General features: G+C 46.3%; 1 protein-coding gene across 1 annotated transcript in view; it reads right to left on the bottom strand.

Annotated features, from left to right (window-relative positions):
• Window positions 1-16,164, bottom strand: part of LOC138492874 (phytanoyl-CoA dioxygenase, peroxisomal-like) — a 302,402-nt gene that overhangs the window by 161,608 nt on the left and 124,630 nt on the right. Inside the window, exon 5 of the mRNA XM_069620196.1 lies at window positions 6,058-6,139. Coding sequence (XP_069476297.1) covers window positions 6,058-6,139 — 82 coding nt within the window. The remainder of the gene's footprint in view (window positions 1-6,057; window positions 6,140-16,164) is intronic.

Genomic DNA, 16,164 nt, shown 5'->3' on the forward strand with positions numbered 1-16,164 from the left:
GATCAATGTCAGACTCGACAAGATGGAGGAGAGGTTGCAAGAGGTGGAGCATAACCAATCCTCCCTAGATACTCTGGAAACCCAAATATATGTAAAGATGAGCAAACTCAAGAGAAGAGAGGTGGAGATGGTGCTAAAAATGGATGACTTTGAGAATCGCGAGAGGAGAAACAACCTCTGGTTCTTCGGTATCCCAGAAAAGGTGGGGGAGACGGAAAGAGATCTGAACCGAATAATACATGAGATTACAAAACTCCTCTTTCAGGACGACTTGATTAATGAGACAAAAATCAAGAGGGTCCACACAGCTGGCAGTCCTCCCGGAGGCCCGAAATCAGTGCTGCCATGATTCCACAACTACCCTGACAGGCTCACAATTCTGGACAAGGCGAAGAGGAGGGGAGGGATGATGATGGGTGGGGCGTGGGTCACCATATTCCAGGACTTGTTCTCTCTGACCCTAACAAAGAGGCAGATGTGCCTGCCTCTGATGAAGTGGCTAAATGGTAAAGGAGTGCGCTATAGATGGGGAGTTCTGTTCTCTATCTCCTACGAGCTTGATGGTCAGAGACACAGGTTCATGGCGGAGGAGGAGATACACAGATTTACAAAGGAACTACTAGTGGAGGAGGGAATGGCCCCGGGCCCACAGAGAGAGAACGATGGTGACAGAGTCTTGCGCATTAAAGGACCAAGAAAGAAATGGATCCCGGGCTCTAGGAAGTTTATGAAGTTGAACACAACCACTCTCAATGCGTCTTGAGTATAACCCCTGAGGTGGCACAGAGAGAGTTGGCTGGGATGGTGTTTAGGGGCTTCCCCCTCGGGGAACACTCGAGAGGAGACATGGCCGGGAGGGTAGGATTCCAGTTGTACTATGAAGTTGAGCTGTGGGGTTTACGAAATGTTTAAAGCGTTAAGTGGTTTATTATCACCTGGGGGTCAGGACGAGGGCACCAGAGTTTGAGTTGTCTTAAAGAGAGGCCTGGGTTTTGTGATTGTTTGGTGGTTCGGATTCGCCTGGTGATGGTACCAGGGGGGTGCTGGGTGCATTGGGGGGAAGGGGGAGTGGGGAGAGGGGATGGGAATTGGGGGTTTAGGGAACTTAGTTTATATATAAAGGCTCATGTTATGTTCACCTGGGAAGTTGAGTCTCCTGCTAAGAGGGGGTGTGCTTTTGCTCTGAAGTTTATGCAGGACACAGGATTTAAATATGGCTGATAGAGGCAGGGCAGCGATGGGGGACAGTCTGCATGTATGTACATTGAATGTTAAGGGATCAACTCCCCCACCAAGAGGTCTTTGGTCACCAGGAAATCCAAAAGGGCAGGCATTGATGTTATGTTCCTCCAAGGAATCAGATACCAGAAAGGTGATGAAAGGAGGATCCCATGTGGGCATATTGGAAGTGAATACTGGGGGTCTGGTATTGCCAGGAAGGCAGGGGTGGGGATTCTGGTCCGGAAAGGGCTACAAATGGAAGTAACAAAGGTATTGTCAGACGCTGCAGGGAGATCAGTGTTTACCTCCGGCCTGATCAAGAAAATAAGGGTCACTTTCACAACGATGTATGCCCCAAATCAAGGCCAGAAGAGATTCCTATAAAAAACCCTGGAGAAAATACTGAGCAAGGCCCAGGGGCCCCTTATCCTTGGAGGGGGGACTTTAATGTGTGGATGGACGCAAGTCTGGACAGACAGACCAGCCAAGCAGAGGACCAGGAACTGTCATGATCTCTGCTTCCAAAAGGTCATGGTTTTCCCAACTCCCTTGGAAGCAGATCCATAACCCAGGTTCCGAGTGCCAACCAGTCCCAATTGGGACCTTTTGGACCCAGTCCTGGCGCCAGTGGCACCAGGCTCATAAATATGCCCAGTCCCAGCGCTGGAAGCGCCGGGCTCATAATGCTTGGGTGGACTTACCTTCAGCAGACCATGCTGCTTACTTGCCTGCCAGTTGAGCCTCTGATCCTCTTCTGTTTGGAACTACTTTTCCTGTTGGGTGGGGCTGGAGCCACTCCCTAGATTCAGAACACTGGAACTCTTCTGGAAGGCAGGAACTCTTTTCTTACCAGGAACTCTTTTCTTACTTAGGCGTAGCTGTGGAAGGAGACACCTAAGCACTACAGGAGGCTATTTAAACCACACCCGGTGGATGAATCTTGCTTTGCGTTATTCTGCAACCTCTGCAGCAGAACGCTCATCGTGTCTTCTGCATCCGGTCCTGGGCCTAAGGAAAAAGGCTTACCATCCTGAATCCAGTCTTCAGCAACACCTATAAAGACAAGAAAGAACAGGTTAGCATTCCGGCATCTGAAAGGCAAAGGCTTACCATCCTGAATCCAGTCTTCAGCAACACCTATAAAGACAAGAAAGAACAGGTTAGCATTCCGGCATCTGAAAGGCAAAAGCTTACCTACTCTTCGTGCGCTCTGGAGGTCTTCACACTGCATTCCGGCATCTGAAAGACAAAAGCTTACCAACTCTTCGCACGCTCCGGAGGCCTTCGGCGCTGCATCCCGCATCTGAAAGACAAAACAAGGTGCGTTTAAAGACATTGGGGAACTTTAATACTCACGTGCCATTACTCCTTTCCACATCTAATCCAGTGGGTATTCCGGCACCCTGCAGCCGCTCCGAACTCGTACCTGCAAAATAAAAAGACAGTTAGAGCGCATCGTGAAGCAGGCAACAAGCGCTTACTTACGTGCTTCCAGGCGCTTCTATTCATCACACGGGCTCCATCTTCAACTCACTTCAGCCTGTCATCCGCCATCGCCGGAACCCTGCAAAACAAGAGACATCATTACTAAAGACTTTAAAGACATTTGAATGACTCGAAACTTACCGTTCGTGCAGTAAACGACAGCCAGCAGTCCTCTGAAGTCAAGAGGCCTTTGCTACCTATCCAGTGAAGAAACTGGTTACAGCACCCTGCCCCGAGGCAGATGGAGAGCTCGGCATTCACTTACCTAAGGTGAGAGCGTTAACCTTTGGGGGTCTACAGGAGAGGAGAAGAGGAAAGAGATAGGGACACCCCAATAACCCCAGTTCATTAACCCCATATTTTCTATCTGCAGACATCTTACTCTACACGTCAGGCATACAGTGCACAGAGGTCCAGCCCAAAGAGCCAACCGGGTGCTACACATCACCTTTGAAGATACGGTAGTCGCCCAGTCAAGACCGGCGCCTCTGCGAGAATCAGGTGAGCGTTACAGGAACCCCATAAACTGGGGGATGCAGAGTTGGGATTGGCCATGGAATTGTATGGGTTAAGGGACATTTGCAGTGACTCTGCATCATTTGACTCATTGCAGTTGGTGCACTGATTATGGACTGAGTGGTCTAACTCTGCCCTGAGGTTGTGTTACTGCCTTTTCATCTTCTCAGGTCTTTACCTCTTGAAACGGACAGAGATTTGCCTTCTCTGCAGACAGTGTCCTTGTCTTCTGCCATCTGGATCTCCCACATTCAGCGGCCTTCAGAAATGTCGCTGCTCCAGGGAGGGCTTGACAGCCTCTTAGCCCGGCTTCCGTTTTTATGTCAGTTTCTTTGACAGGCCTCTGCAGATGACTAGAATGCTCATCTATGTTCTCAGTAGCATTCTCCATGATTCCGGGCCTCTTCTTTGTCCCAGTCCTGGACACATAAGTTATCCTTAGGTTGTCTGGACTCTTCCTCGTTTCAGTAGGTGATATGCTTCTTGCCCTACACACACCTGCATGGGATGGTGACATATTATGTTAGTTTGCCTTGTATGTGTGGAGACATGAGGGGGGTATTGTAGATGGCCATACCGCATTCTCCATAGATGTATGTCTTTGTCCCCACAGCGAGTCTCTCCCCATGAGATCCTCTTGCTGTGTACCACCCCCGGGGGACTATCAGGTAGCAGCGTCACCTACCTGGCCTCATGGGAAGGGGCTCCCCCTTGGGGAGAAGTGACGACATCTAAGGATTCTTTAAACCCTATTCCAGGGAGGTACATTCCATGTTAATCCAGAGATAATGTTGTTGGAATCATTTTAAGTTTGAAGATTGTATTTGAATACACATTAGATCACTTCTGGGTAAGGGAAATTTTATCTTTATCCTAACTTGAAGAGACTCCCTCCTTTGTGTTCTTTAATTGGTGTACGGACACACACCATGGGATAAAGTGCTAGTACCTATTTTGTGACCATAGATGATGTTTCCTGAAAGATGCCCTCTGCAAGAAAAGGTTACCTCTCAGATGGAGCCAAACACTGCTGAGGTCACAAACAAAATGGTGTCTCAATGCAGGGACATGCTTGGGTATCGAATGCATGCACAGTGGACATTGCTTTGGGTCCTTTAACCCGGTATTGCTACAAAATATCACAGACCATCACTGCAAATACCGATTAACATTAAATGAACGCAAGTAACTTGAGAAGACAGAACTTGTGTGTGTGTTTGAACTTTTGGGAAAGCCCAGACAAGGGCCAGCTGCAGAGTGGTCAGGCCCCACTGGAGTGATCATTCGAAGGACTCCTGCTGGCCCCATTTGATTTGTGTTGAAACTGCAAGTACCAGAAGGCCCTAGGAAAGGGCGGCGTGAGATGTCAGAGTGGTCCTATAAGGGTCAAGTAAAATGCCTTGTACAATCGAAAGTCTCTGACCCATTGCCCAGAGAAAGCTTGGGGAAGGGAACCCTGCTTTCTGATAAGATTGTGAACTGTGGAATAAGGCAAGTGTGAACCCGACAGAGGGATGCTGAAAGAAAGCTAGGAGAAGGGAACCTACGCTTTCAGATGAAAATGAGCAAATCATGAACTGTGTTAAAGATGGCTATGTGAACCTAACAATGGGATCCCAAGGGGAAAGCTACTGAGAGTGAATCCCGCAATTGAGATAAAGCAGAGTGAACTGTATATTTGGCAAATGTGAACCTGGCTGATTGATGCCTATGAGTTGGGGTGAAGAGTTATACACCCGGCAAAATTGTGTCGACAAGAGTGAACCCGGTTGAGGGTTGTCCACAGTGTTGATTGTTTAAAAAGACATTAAAGACCCTGAATGTTACCAGCTGTATTTGAAAGACCGTAGTGAACCCGACGGAGGGAGGCCCATTTTGCAAGGAGGATCCGAGCCCAGCGGAGGGAGTTCTTAGGCGCGAAGATCAATTGCCCAAGATGCAAGACCACCAAAGGAACTTTTGTTTGTTTGTTTGTTGTTTTGATCCAGCAGGTCTTCTAAGGCAAGAGACTTTGAGGAAAGAGACTTGACCCTTGAAGGTTCTGTATCATGGAATAGACTGCTGAACCTCGTACTGGAGAGGCCCAGGAGTGTGCTGTGCTCAGGAGTCCCGCCTTTTCCCATGCTAAAAACGTGGGGAAGGGAGACCCCGCCATACCATCGTGACTTATCATTTTGTGAACACTTCTTTCTTTTCTGGTGAACATTATCCCACACTCTTTTTGTAACTTAGTGGTAAGGATTGGCAATAGGCTTTTTAGTATATGCCCTTTTTATTTTAACAAGACGCTACTAGGACTGCCTTATTATTTGATGGTGGTAGCCTACTCCCATCTTAACTTTAGGTTTAGATTAGGCGTTTTTCTCACCCATGCATACAGTTTAATAAACACCCTTGAACTGTGATCACTTGTGTCTGTCTTTACTGTTGCCACCATGAGTTCCTTACAAATCCCACATGGGTCCGACATAGACAAGACAGCTCAATGATTTAATTATGTTGCACGCGATTCATCGAATGACGGAGAGTCCAAAGTACGCCTCTTCATGTGTACATCAGGTGCAGGCGGAAGGGTCATTTGGGTTGCTTCATAGACCTCATACTAGATGAACAGTAGAAGTGCCAAAGGGTGTGTGACTAGAGACGAGTCACAGGGCAAGTTCAATGAAGACAAACCTTCAGGCCGGGCACATGAGGAGAGCATAAATGGATGCAATGCCTTGGATAAGAACACATTATAGTTACATTTGTGCCACTTAAAGAATGTTTAGCTTCCGCTTGCTGGATACCTGGATCAAGTGGATCAATGTTTTTATTCTCAAGTCTTCATATTACCTGTATCCGGTGGCTTGTTGTGCAGCACGTTATGCATAGCTAGAATGTTGGGTCCAGTGAAGCACTCCACATACTTTACAATCTAAAAGCAACAGATGATTTCATTTAAACAGCAACACACTTGCCTTGATCGAACAGGGCATAATTTCTTCCAACATTGAAGAATGGGGTGGCATCAACAGCGAATCAAGCAATGGCATCAACAAATGTGCACTTAATAGTCAGTTCCTCTAGTCATGATTTCCAAATTTCAGTCAGACTTTTTCTTCTATCCCCAACTACCCAACCACATTACCCCAGATTCGGAACGTTAAATCAATACATGGGGCCTCATTACGACACTGGTGGTACGGGGTTAACAGCGCCGTAAAAGGTGCCGGCACCGTTAACCCCGTACCACCGCATTACAAGTTCCCCTCGCGGGACACGGTAAGTAACGCCTGGTCAAACCAGGCGTGCTTACCGGGTCCCGCGAGGGGAAGAGGGGGCAAACAACGGGCCAACTCGTAATGGCCCGTTGTTTGCTCCCTCTCCCATTCCTATTCAGCCCTATGGGGGCTGAAATGGGAATGGGGAAGGACCGTGTCCGGGTCCTTGGAGGGAGGAATTACTGGGCCTTCCAAACTCGGAATGGCATGGTAATTCCTCATTCTGAGGACCCGGACGCGATTTTGGCGGCAGCCATGCCACCAATAGCGGCATAGCTACCGCCGAACTCGTAATGAGGCCCATGATGTCCCCGGCACCCAGTGAGCTCTTATCAAACTCCTTGGAAAAGGGAAACATTGAGTCAACCTTAAAAAAAGAAAAAAAAAAAAACACTTGTTGCGATGTTTTACTCTGAGAGAAATATCAGCCACCCTACCTTTTTAGAATGCTCTTTTTGGCTCTTCCTACTTGGATTGGGCAATGCAACCATTAACCCAGAAGCTTAATTACAAACTATTAAGTTTATAAACACTAGACAAAACTGTTGAATGTCCCTGCTTAAGCTTGGCAAACTCTTTAAATGTCCCTTCTAAGAGCTGCTTCAGGTTTGATATTTACAATGATTTCCTCCAGGAATCACCAGGGTTGCTCCATGCAAATCTGTGTGAATATTGTAGAGGAGATGTTGAATTTATATTTTAGGAAAAAACCTTTATTCCATTAGGTGGGGGCGGGGAGACGGGGTGCTGAGAGATTTGAAAGATGCTGAGAACCTGAGTGGACATTGAAGAGTTTGGAAAGAGTCTACTACCCGAGAGAGGCACTGAGTAGTGTGAAATCTGCCTAGAACCTCACAGGGACTTTGATATGTGTGGAACGAGCCTAGAGATCGAGAGATGTGCTGAGTAACTTCAACGATTGTGGAGCACCTGGAAAGACATTGCAAAAACAACTAAAGAATGACAACTGCTTTACTCGTTAAGAGTTCAGAGATCAGACTCCAAGAGACTAACTCTGACAGAGCGAGAAGAAAACTAGCTCTGTCTGATATCTGAGAACCCTGATCTTATTTAATATTAAAGAACGACGCATTTAAATGAAGCAACTATGACTTGTTTTATTATTCCTCTGTGCTACAGCAGGCCTGAACCCTTTAAGGAGCAGTGGGCTTTCAACAACCCCTCCCCTCCCTGCTCCCCCCTGATCATCTCAACCTCGCATGAAAACAATGGAGAATGTTTCTCTGAGAAGGTTGCATAGCATCCCCAAATATAGTCACATGACTCCATTCTTCCCATCCTCAGCATAGATCCCACTGAAGCATGCGGGATCGTCAATACTGAATCACTTGCAATGCTGTATGGCTCAATGCCTGGCTGGTACATTCTCAATACATGTGGGCGTCAAGGAGGATATTAGACCGATAACCCCCAGCTTCCAACAGAAACCAACTCTGTCTCCTTTTGTCACCATTAGTGCACCCAAAAACCCATACTACTTTGCCCACGAAGTGTGTGGTGACCTATCCATCCCCCGTCTTAAGGAAGCCCCTAAAAAAATGTTTTCCCCCAAGAATTCCTTACTAACAAGTGCTCTTCAGTAGTGCTCACATCTATGTTGTTGTTGTAAATCTATTCCTCTTTGCCAAGCCCCTACCCGCCTTCACTATCTGATTTGTAAGCAACTGTAATCCCTTGCGCTCCCTTTCCCTTTTCCCACTTCCTTAAATTCCCCTCGATCTTTCCAGTAATTCCAAGTCCGTACACTTTGGACCACACTCTTCTCGCTCTTTTTTTGGTATTCACCAGAGATCAGTTCTTCATCTTATTACTGCTCTTTCGTCTCCCGTACACCTCCTTCTGTTCTTCTTGTTATTTTGCTGCAGGTGGCCCTTCCATCTTGGCTGATGAGGTTTAGTCAGTCATCTCACAGTGCCTTCTCTTTGTGAAGCTCTGAATGGCGAGTCCCTGTGCCTCAATTCTTCCAAAATCCAAATGATGTTCTTTGCCACGCTCTGCCCTAGGTCTGCACCCCAGCTGTGTCCATCTCCTTTCCCCATGCCCTCCTCCCTTTTATATCTTTGTTACATAACATTGGCATTTTCTTCAACGCATGGCCAACCCTTTCAGTCCATCAATAGTCACTGGAGCCATCCTTTTCATACTTTCCTAGTTACCAAAACTCTTATAATCGCTCATGTCGTTCATCTCTACCACCACTCGGCCCTTTTTGTCTAACTCCCAGGCATCTATTCTCTCCTCTCTGAGTGCTATTTTGACATCCCTCCCTTCCCATGGATCCCTTGCGTTCATGTGTTTGCTGTAAGCGCCAGCACATCAGAAGGTTATGGCCAGAATACTTGGAGGGTTGATGCCAACATCTGATGATGCTGTTGCTGTGTGGATCTGAGCTCTTGATAAGAAAAGCTGGCACTAATATGAGTAGCTGGGCTTTTGATGGCAATACCTGATGCTAATTCCCGTGATATAATGTGAGTATCAGCGCAGAGCATATCAGGGCAGTGCTGGACAATTGAAGATACTCTCAGGACATACATTAGCAACAGCTGGCAAATGCTGTGAGTACTGTGACGAGTCACTAGATGTCGTCACTTCTCCCAGGTAGGAAGCACTTTTCCATGATGCTGGGGAGCTGAACCAGCTTCCCAAATGCATCTCTTGGGTTGGTTTAATGCAGGAGGAACTCATGGGGAGGGATTACCCTTCTGGGGATATGGACACCCACCTGGGTTATGGTCTGACTGAGGTAATCAAACCCTAAGCACCCTTTACCCCATCTTCCATCAGTGGAGTTCCTTTTGACAACACATGTATGTATTACTGTAACTCCTTAGCTTTACCATGTATAGACTTCACTGAGAAGAAGAATTTACCCAACATGAAGATTGTGCCTGAGTACAGTACTGGTACGAAGATGAAGTGCAGAGTTAGAGAGAGTGCATCAAGGAAAAGAAAGAAGGACTTCAGTGATACTTCCAAGATACCTATGGGTATAAACATTGAGAAGGGATTTACATGGTTGTCAAGCCAGCCCTGGAGCAGCAGCACTGGAGGAAGCTGTCAAGTGCGAGAGATACAAAGTGTGAAGACCAGAAAGCTGCAGAGGCTGGCCGAGAGCAGAACGCATCACTCTGGGACCCACCGCTGGAGATCTGACCTCCAGGAGGAGGAGGACTGGGTGGCCCACGATCTGTACCGGTACTGCAAGTATCCACACAATGCAGAACCTCTGAGAACAGAGAGACGAAGAGATCTGGCGATGAACAGCGAACTCAAGACTGACACCAGTCCCAGGAAGAGCCCCTGCCATACGACAAAGATCTAAACGGTAACAGGAGAGTTGTGCGGACCGGCAGGGACATGTGGCGAGAGAGGGGGTCTCTGAAAACCACCATAGCTTCTGTGAGGTCCAGTGAGGGGCAAAGGGGGGCCAGGGACCCCAACATATATGAAGGGTACATCTGAGGTGTACATCCTCGTCTCAATGGAATCCAGAGGTGCACTGAGGTCCCAAAAGGGGGGATGGGGCCCAACTAATAAAGAAGAAAGCATCAGAGGAAATCTTCAAAGAGGTGGTCCGCATATCAGGTACCGAAGTAGACCCACTGAGCAGCAAAGAAAGGTCTGGGGATGTGTGAATAACTGGAAGGAGAGACCACCCACTGAGCAGCAAGGAAGGCTCTGCAGATGTGTGAATAACTGGAAGGAGAGACCAGTTGATTTACTGAACTTTCGTGACAGATGTCTGTACAAGCATCATACTAGAAGCCAAGGGCAGGGAGTCATTCCCCGGGGTACCATTTTGAAGTACATTGGGAAAGTCCCAGGAATACCAGGAGAAGGGAGTCATTCTCCTGGTAGCAACATGGAAATCTTGTAAAGTCACGCTTTGAGATGCCAGGGGAAGTGAGTCATTCCACCTGTCCTTGCAAATAACTGTATTGAACAGCTAGCCAGGAGAAGGGAGTCATTCTCCTTACAGGAATGATACAGGACTCAAGACTGTGGTGAGAAGCATGCTAGGGGAAGGGAGTCATTCCCCCTGGCCTATTTTTGGTCCAAGAACATTCTTTTTGAACTGAAAAAGAACTCCAGAAGAAGGGAGTCATTCTCCTGGTGGAAGAACGTTTAGGCTAGAGTCAGTACTCTTTAGTTCTAGTGTGAGGGACAGAATTAGGTTTTGCCATTGGACGCTAGAAGTTGGACTGATATTCTAACAGTTCATAGCTTCTCTTTGATCAAAAAAAATTACACCTCCTTTTCAGTCTCCTTCTTCTACACCCTTACAGTACCAGGACATTTGATGGCATTACCTGACGGTAATACCTGCCATATGATAAGAATAACAGAGCATATCAGAGCACTGCTGGCCGATTGGCAGTACTCTCAGGTCATATCTTGGCAACAGCTGGCAGATGTTGTTAGTACCTGAGCATTTGATGGCATTACCTGACGGTAATACCTGCCATATGATGTGAGTACCAGAGCATATTAGGGCAGTGCTGCAAATTGGCAGTACTCCCAGGGCATATCTCGACAACAGCTGGCAGACGTTGTTAGTACCTGGTAATTTGATGGCATTACCTTACGGTAATACCTGCCATATGATGTGAGTACTAGAGCCAATCAGGGCAGTGCTGGCCGATTGGCAGTACTCATAGGGCATATCATGGCAACAGCTGCAGATGTTGTTAGAACCTTAGCATTTGATGGCATTACCTGATGGTAATAGCTGCCATATGATGTGAGTACCAGAGCATATCAGGGCACTGCTGGACGATTGGCAACACTCCCAGGGCATATCTTGGCAACAGCTGGCAGATCTTGTGATACCTGGGCATTTGATGATTTTGCCTGATGGTAATGCCTGCTTTATGATGTGAGTATCAACGGACAAATCAGGTCAGTGCTGGAAGAGTGAAGATACTCCCAGGGCCTATTTTGGTAAAAGCTGGCAGATATTGTGAGCACCCAGGCATTTGATGATATTGCCTGAGTGTAATGCCTGCCGTATGATGTGAGTACCACAGCATATCAAGGCAGTGCTGGAAGAGTGAAGATACTCGCAGGACATACCCCGGCAACAGCTGGCAGATGTTATGAGTACCTGTGCATTTGATGGCATTACCTGACGGTAATACCTGCCATATGATGTGAGTACCAGAGCATATTAGGGCAGTGCTGGCCAATTGGCAGTACTCCCAGGGCATATCTCGGCATCAGCTGGCAGACGTTGTTAGTAGCTGGGAATTTGATGGCATTACCTTACGGTAATACCTGCCATATGATGTGAGTACTAGAGCCTATCAGGGCAGTGCTGGCCGATTGGCAGTACTCATACGGCATATCATGGCAACAGCTGCAGATGTTGTTAGAACCTTAGCATTTGATGGTATTACCTGATGGTAATAGCTGCCATATGATGTGAGTACCAGAGCATATCAGGGCACTGCTGGACGATTGGCAATACTCCCACGGCATATGGAAGAGTACAGATACTGACAGGGCCTATTTTGGTAAAAACTGGCAGATGTTGTGAGCACCCAGGAATTTGATGGTATTGCCTGAGTGTAATGCCTGCCGTATGATGTGAGTACCACAGCATATCAAGGCAGTGCTGGAAGAGTGAAGATACTCGCAGGGCATACCCCGCCAATAGCTGGCAGATGTTGTGAGTACCTGGGCATTTGATGGCATTGCCTGACGGTAATGCCTGCCGTATGATGTGAGTACCAGAGCAGATCAAGGCAGTGCTGGAAGAGTGAAGATACTCCCAGGGCATACCCTGCCAACAGCTGGCAAATGTTGCGAGTACCTAGGCATTTCATTGCATTGCCTGACAGTAATGCCTGCCATATGATGTGAGTAGCAGAGCATATCAGGGCAGTGATGGATGAGTGGCAATACTCCCAGCGCATATCTTGACATCAGCAGGCAGATGTTGTGAGTACCTGGCCATTTGATGGCATTACCTGATGGTAATACCTGCTTCATGATGTGATTATCAGAGGACATATCAGGACAGTGTTGGAAGAGTGAAGATACTCCCTGGGCCTATCTTGGCAACAGCTGGCAGATGTTGTGAGCACCGAGGCGTTTGATGGTATTGCCTGACTGTAATGCCTGCTGTATTACGTGTGTACCAGAGCATATCAAAGCAGTGCTGGAAGAGTGAATATACTCCCAGGGCATACCATGGCGACAGCTGGCAGATGTTGTGAGTACCTGGGCATTTGATGGTATTGCCTGATTGTAATGCCTGCTTTATGATGTGAGTACCAGAGCATATCAGGGAAGTGCTGGATGTTAGGGAAAATTCTCATTTATGTGTTAATTCCCTTCAACCTTAGAGACTCCCAGCTCTTTTGCTGGACTCTAGGACTTTTATTTTTTATCCTGGAGAGTTTGAGCCCTTTTTCTCACTCGCTCATGTATTTTTGTTTGATTTGAACTCTGTGTTTCGCTGACTACTGAGTCTGACAAACTACATAGGCATCACCTTTTTGTATTGTGACATACAGCACCTGCCTGTGCAGTGTCACAGAGAAGTCCTTTGGATTACTCTAAAGGTTTAAATACCTTCTCTTGGATAAACTACTGTTTCCAAGAGCAGTAAATTGAAATTGACTTTACTTACCTTTTGTTACTTTGTATACCCAGCACACATCACCTTATGTGGAGTGTTGGAGGTGTTACTCAGTATCCCCTTTTTTCTACTTTCTCATGTAACATTTTTATGTTACCCTTTCTACAATTAATGGCTGGTGGCAGTGGTTTATCTTTCCTACCATTGTTCGTTTTTACCGCTTGCTGAATCCTCAGCTGCAGTATTGCACCCATGGGTGTCCATTTTGTTAAAATGGCCCCGTCTTCCTTGTTCGCAATTTCTTGTTGGAAAGGTCCTTCTTGAGATGTACTCTGTGTGCCAAACCATATTTGGTCTCTTTGTTTGTTTTGTCTTTGGCTGGGTTCACTGTTGAAACCCTCCTCTGGCTCCAGCGTGTCTGGTAGGGCACGAAGCGAAGGAGGTTACCGAACCTCCCTGTGCTTAGTCTCCTTGGTAACAGGAATGCACCAAAAGGTGATTGGCTGGCTGTCTTTGGAGGACAGCCACCCTGCTGTGTGAGTGACAGCTAGGCTGTGAATGAATGGGAGAAAGTTGCATAAAAGGCGAGGTCTTTTGCAAAAAAAGGCAGAGTCGACTACTGTATGAAGGAACTGAAGAAGAAACTGGAAGAGAAGCTTGCAGCACCCTCCTGGACCGTTGGTTTGCCCGGTGAAGCCTTGCTACAGTGCTGAAGCTCAAAATTTCTAATCGACTAGAGAAGCCCGGAAAGAACTACTTCTCCCCTTGGGTTCGTGGGACCAATCAACCCCAAGACGAACCTGCCTGGAACGCCTCGCTCTGCTGGCTGTACTTCTTTGCTGTTGCAGCAACCGAGTGCCTGGGGACAGGAACACCAAGACGAATGCATCACTTTTAAGCCAGACCCGAGCTCCTGGAAGATTCTCCGGACTCCCTTGAAGCAGGACTTTCCAAACCTGAGCCACCTCAACAGAGTGCTGGACCCCAGAAGCGAGGAGAGCCCATAAGGTGTCAAGAACCACTGTGGTGCTATTTGCAAGTAGTTGAAACCGCAAAGTGCTGCTGATCTGAAGTGTGCCCATTGCTGCCGTCGACATTCAAACCAGGAGTCCCCAGACCTCCTCCCTCTTGTCCCCCCGATTGAGGCGCAGGAACAACAGGATCTGCAGGACTACAACAGGAACAGAAGCCAGCTGGACCTTTTTCTTCAGACTCAAGGTACTGTGAAACTAGGGGTACTTACCTCTTGTTGTGTGTAGCATGCTTGCTCTTCATTCAGACTTGCATTGGCTGCCTTTTGTAGAGTTGTTTGCAGCTCTGCTCCTTCTTTTTTTATTATTTAAATCAGTTTATTACAAACTTTTTTAAAACAATTATTTAATCCCTCCACAAGATTTACTTCTCAAACTCTTTCAATAACAGATCCAATTCCTCAACAAAACAAAAACGTTAGTGCGAAGGTTAGTTTTCCATCTTCTACCTCTTGCATTTTTTTCCACCAAACTTCCACACTAAAAATAGAGAATTTTAAAAGTTCTGTTCCCAGAAATTTGGTTCTCATGGCTCTCAGTTTTGGACATGAGGTCACCAGATGTTTTAATGTCTCAGTTTCAATGTTGCAAAATCGACAGTTGATTTCCATTGTCACACCCTTCCTTTTTCTCATATTTTTTAATCTCAGACGTGTGGAATAAATTCAACCTTAGTTTTAGGAAGATTTTCTTCCAACATCTCTTTTGTCATTGCCAATTGTACCAAGATGATTTCACAATTCTTTTTCCAAATCTCAAAAACTTTGTTAGGAGTATTCATTTTCTCTGGTCTCAGTATTTCATATTGCAGTGTACTTTCTTTTTCTATGATCTTCCTATAAGTAGATAGAGTATTCCATAGTACCCTCGCATTAATTGACAAAAGGCCCAGTTCTTACTTTATACATGCATTTGGTGTACTTTGGGGCACTAAGAGAAATGGGCATCCAAACATTGCCTCGGCTCCATGTATTAGAGCAGGAATTACTTTGGCATTATAGGAATGTACAATGGGCTGGTATGAAAATGTCCCATATTTCTTGTGCAGCACAGCTTCTTGGACTGCCAAGGCTTTACATTTTGTTTTTATTTTCCTCACCATTGGTTCATCTGTAATGCTTGCGCTTATTTGCACACCTTCGTATGTCACTTGAGAAGCGCTCTGAATTGTCTCTTTCCCAACCTGCATTTCGGTTGGACTTTCTTTGATCGTTTCTGGCCTTTTAGATCTAATAATTGTATGATCTCAGTTTTTGTTACTTTTTTTACATTTATTTCAAGCCCATTCCTCGTTAAGTAGTTTGCAAGTGTGGTTAATTTCCACTGGAGCCCTATCGGGGTTAGTTCCAGCAGGACGATATCGTCCGCGTAAATTAACCAGCTTATGATGGTTCCCATTTATTTTTGGTGGGAATGCTGAGATTGCCTCCAGAGCTTCTCCCACATCTGCTATTAAAAGTTTGAAGAGAGTGGATCCCAGTGGGCACCCTTGTTTTACGCCTCTTGTGGTTTTTATACATTTTGTTAAAGTTCCTTGTTGATCAAGACGAATTCCAACATTTGTGTCTGAATGGAGTTCTTTTATAGCTTGCAGCAGACTCAGGGGCATCTTAACTTGGCCATCTTCTCCCATAATAGTTCTCAGTTTACTCCGTCAAACACGTGAGCTAAATCCACGAATGGCGTGTAGATTTTTCTTCCATTCCTTAAAGATTCCATCTTTAATAGGTTTAATATTAGAAGATTCAGTCCACAGCCAAAACCCCTTACGAAGCCAGTCTGTCGCCGATCAAACACCCATCCTTCATTGATCCAAGAAGTTAAACAATGTAGTAATTGGGTGGCAAATACTTTCCCTATCACATCAAGCAGGGCTATAGGCCTGTAATTTTTGGTGTCCGATCTTTCTCCTTTTTTTAAAATGGGGACAATTATTGCCGATTTCCACGATGTAGAAGTAGTGGCATTCTTCGTTATTTTTTAAAATAATATTTCACAGAAGTCCGCCCATTAATCTGGATGTTCTTTCAGCATTATATTT

This window comes from Ambystoma mexicanum, chromosome 10 (genome assembly GCF_040938575.1).
Source record: "Ambystoma mexicanum isolate Mex_15411 chromosome 10, UKY_AmexF1_1, whole genome shotgun sequence".
Lineage (NCBI taxonomy): Eukaryota > Metazoa > Chordata > Amphibia > Caudata > Ambystomatidae > Ambystoma > Ambystoma mexicanum.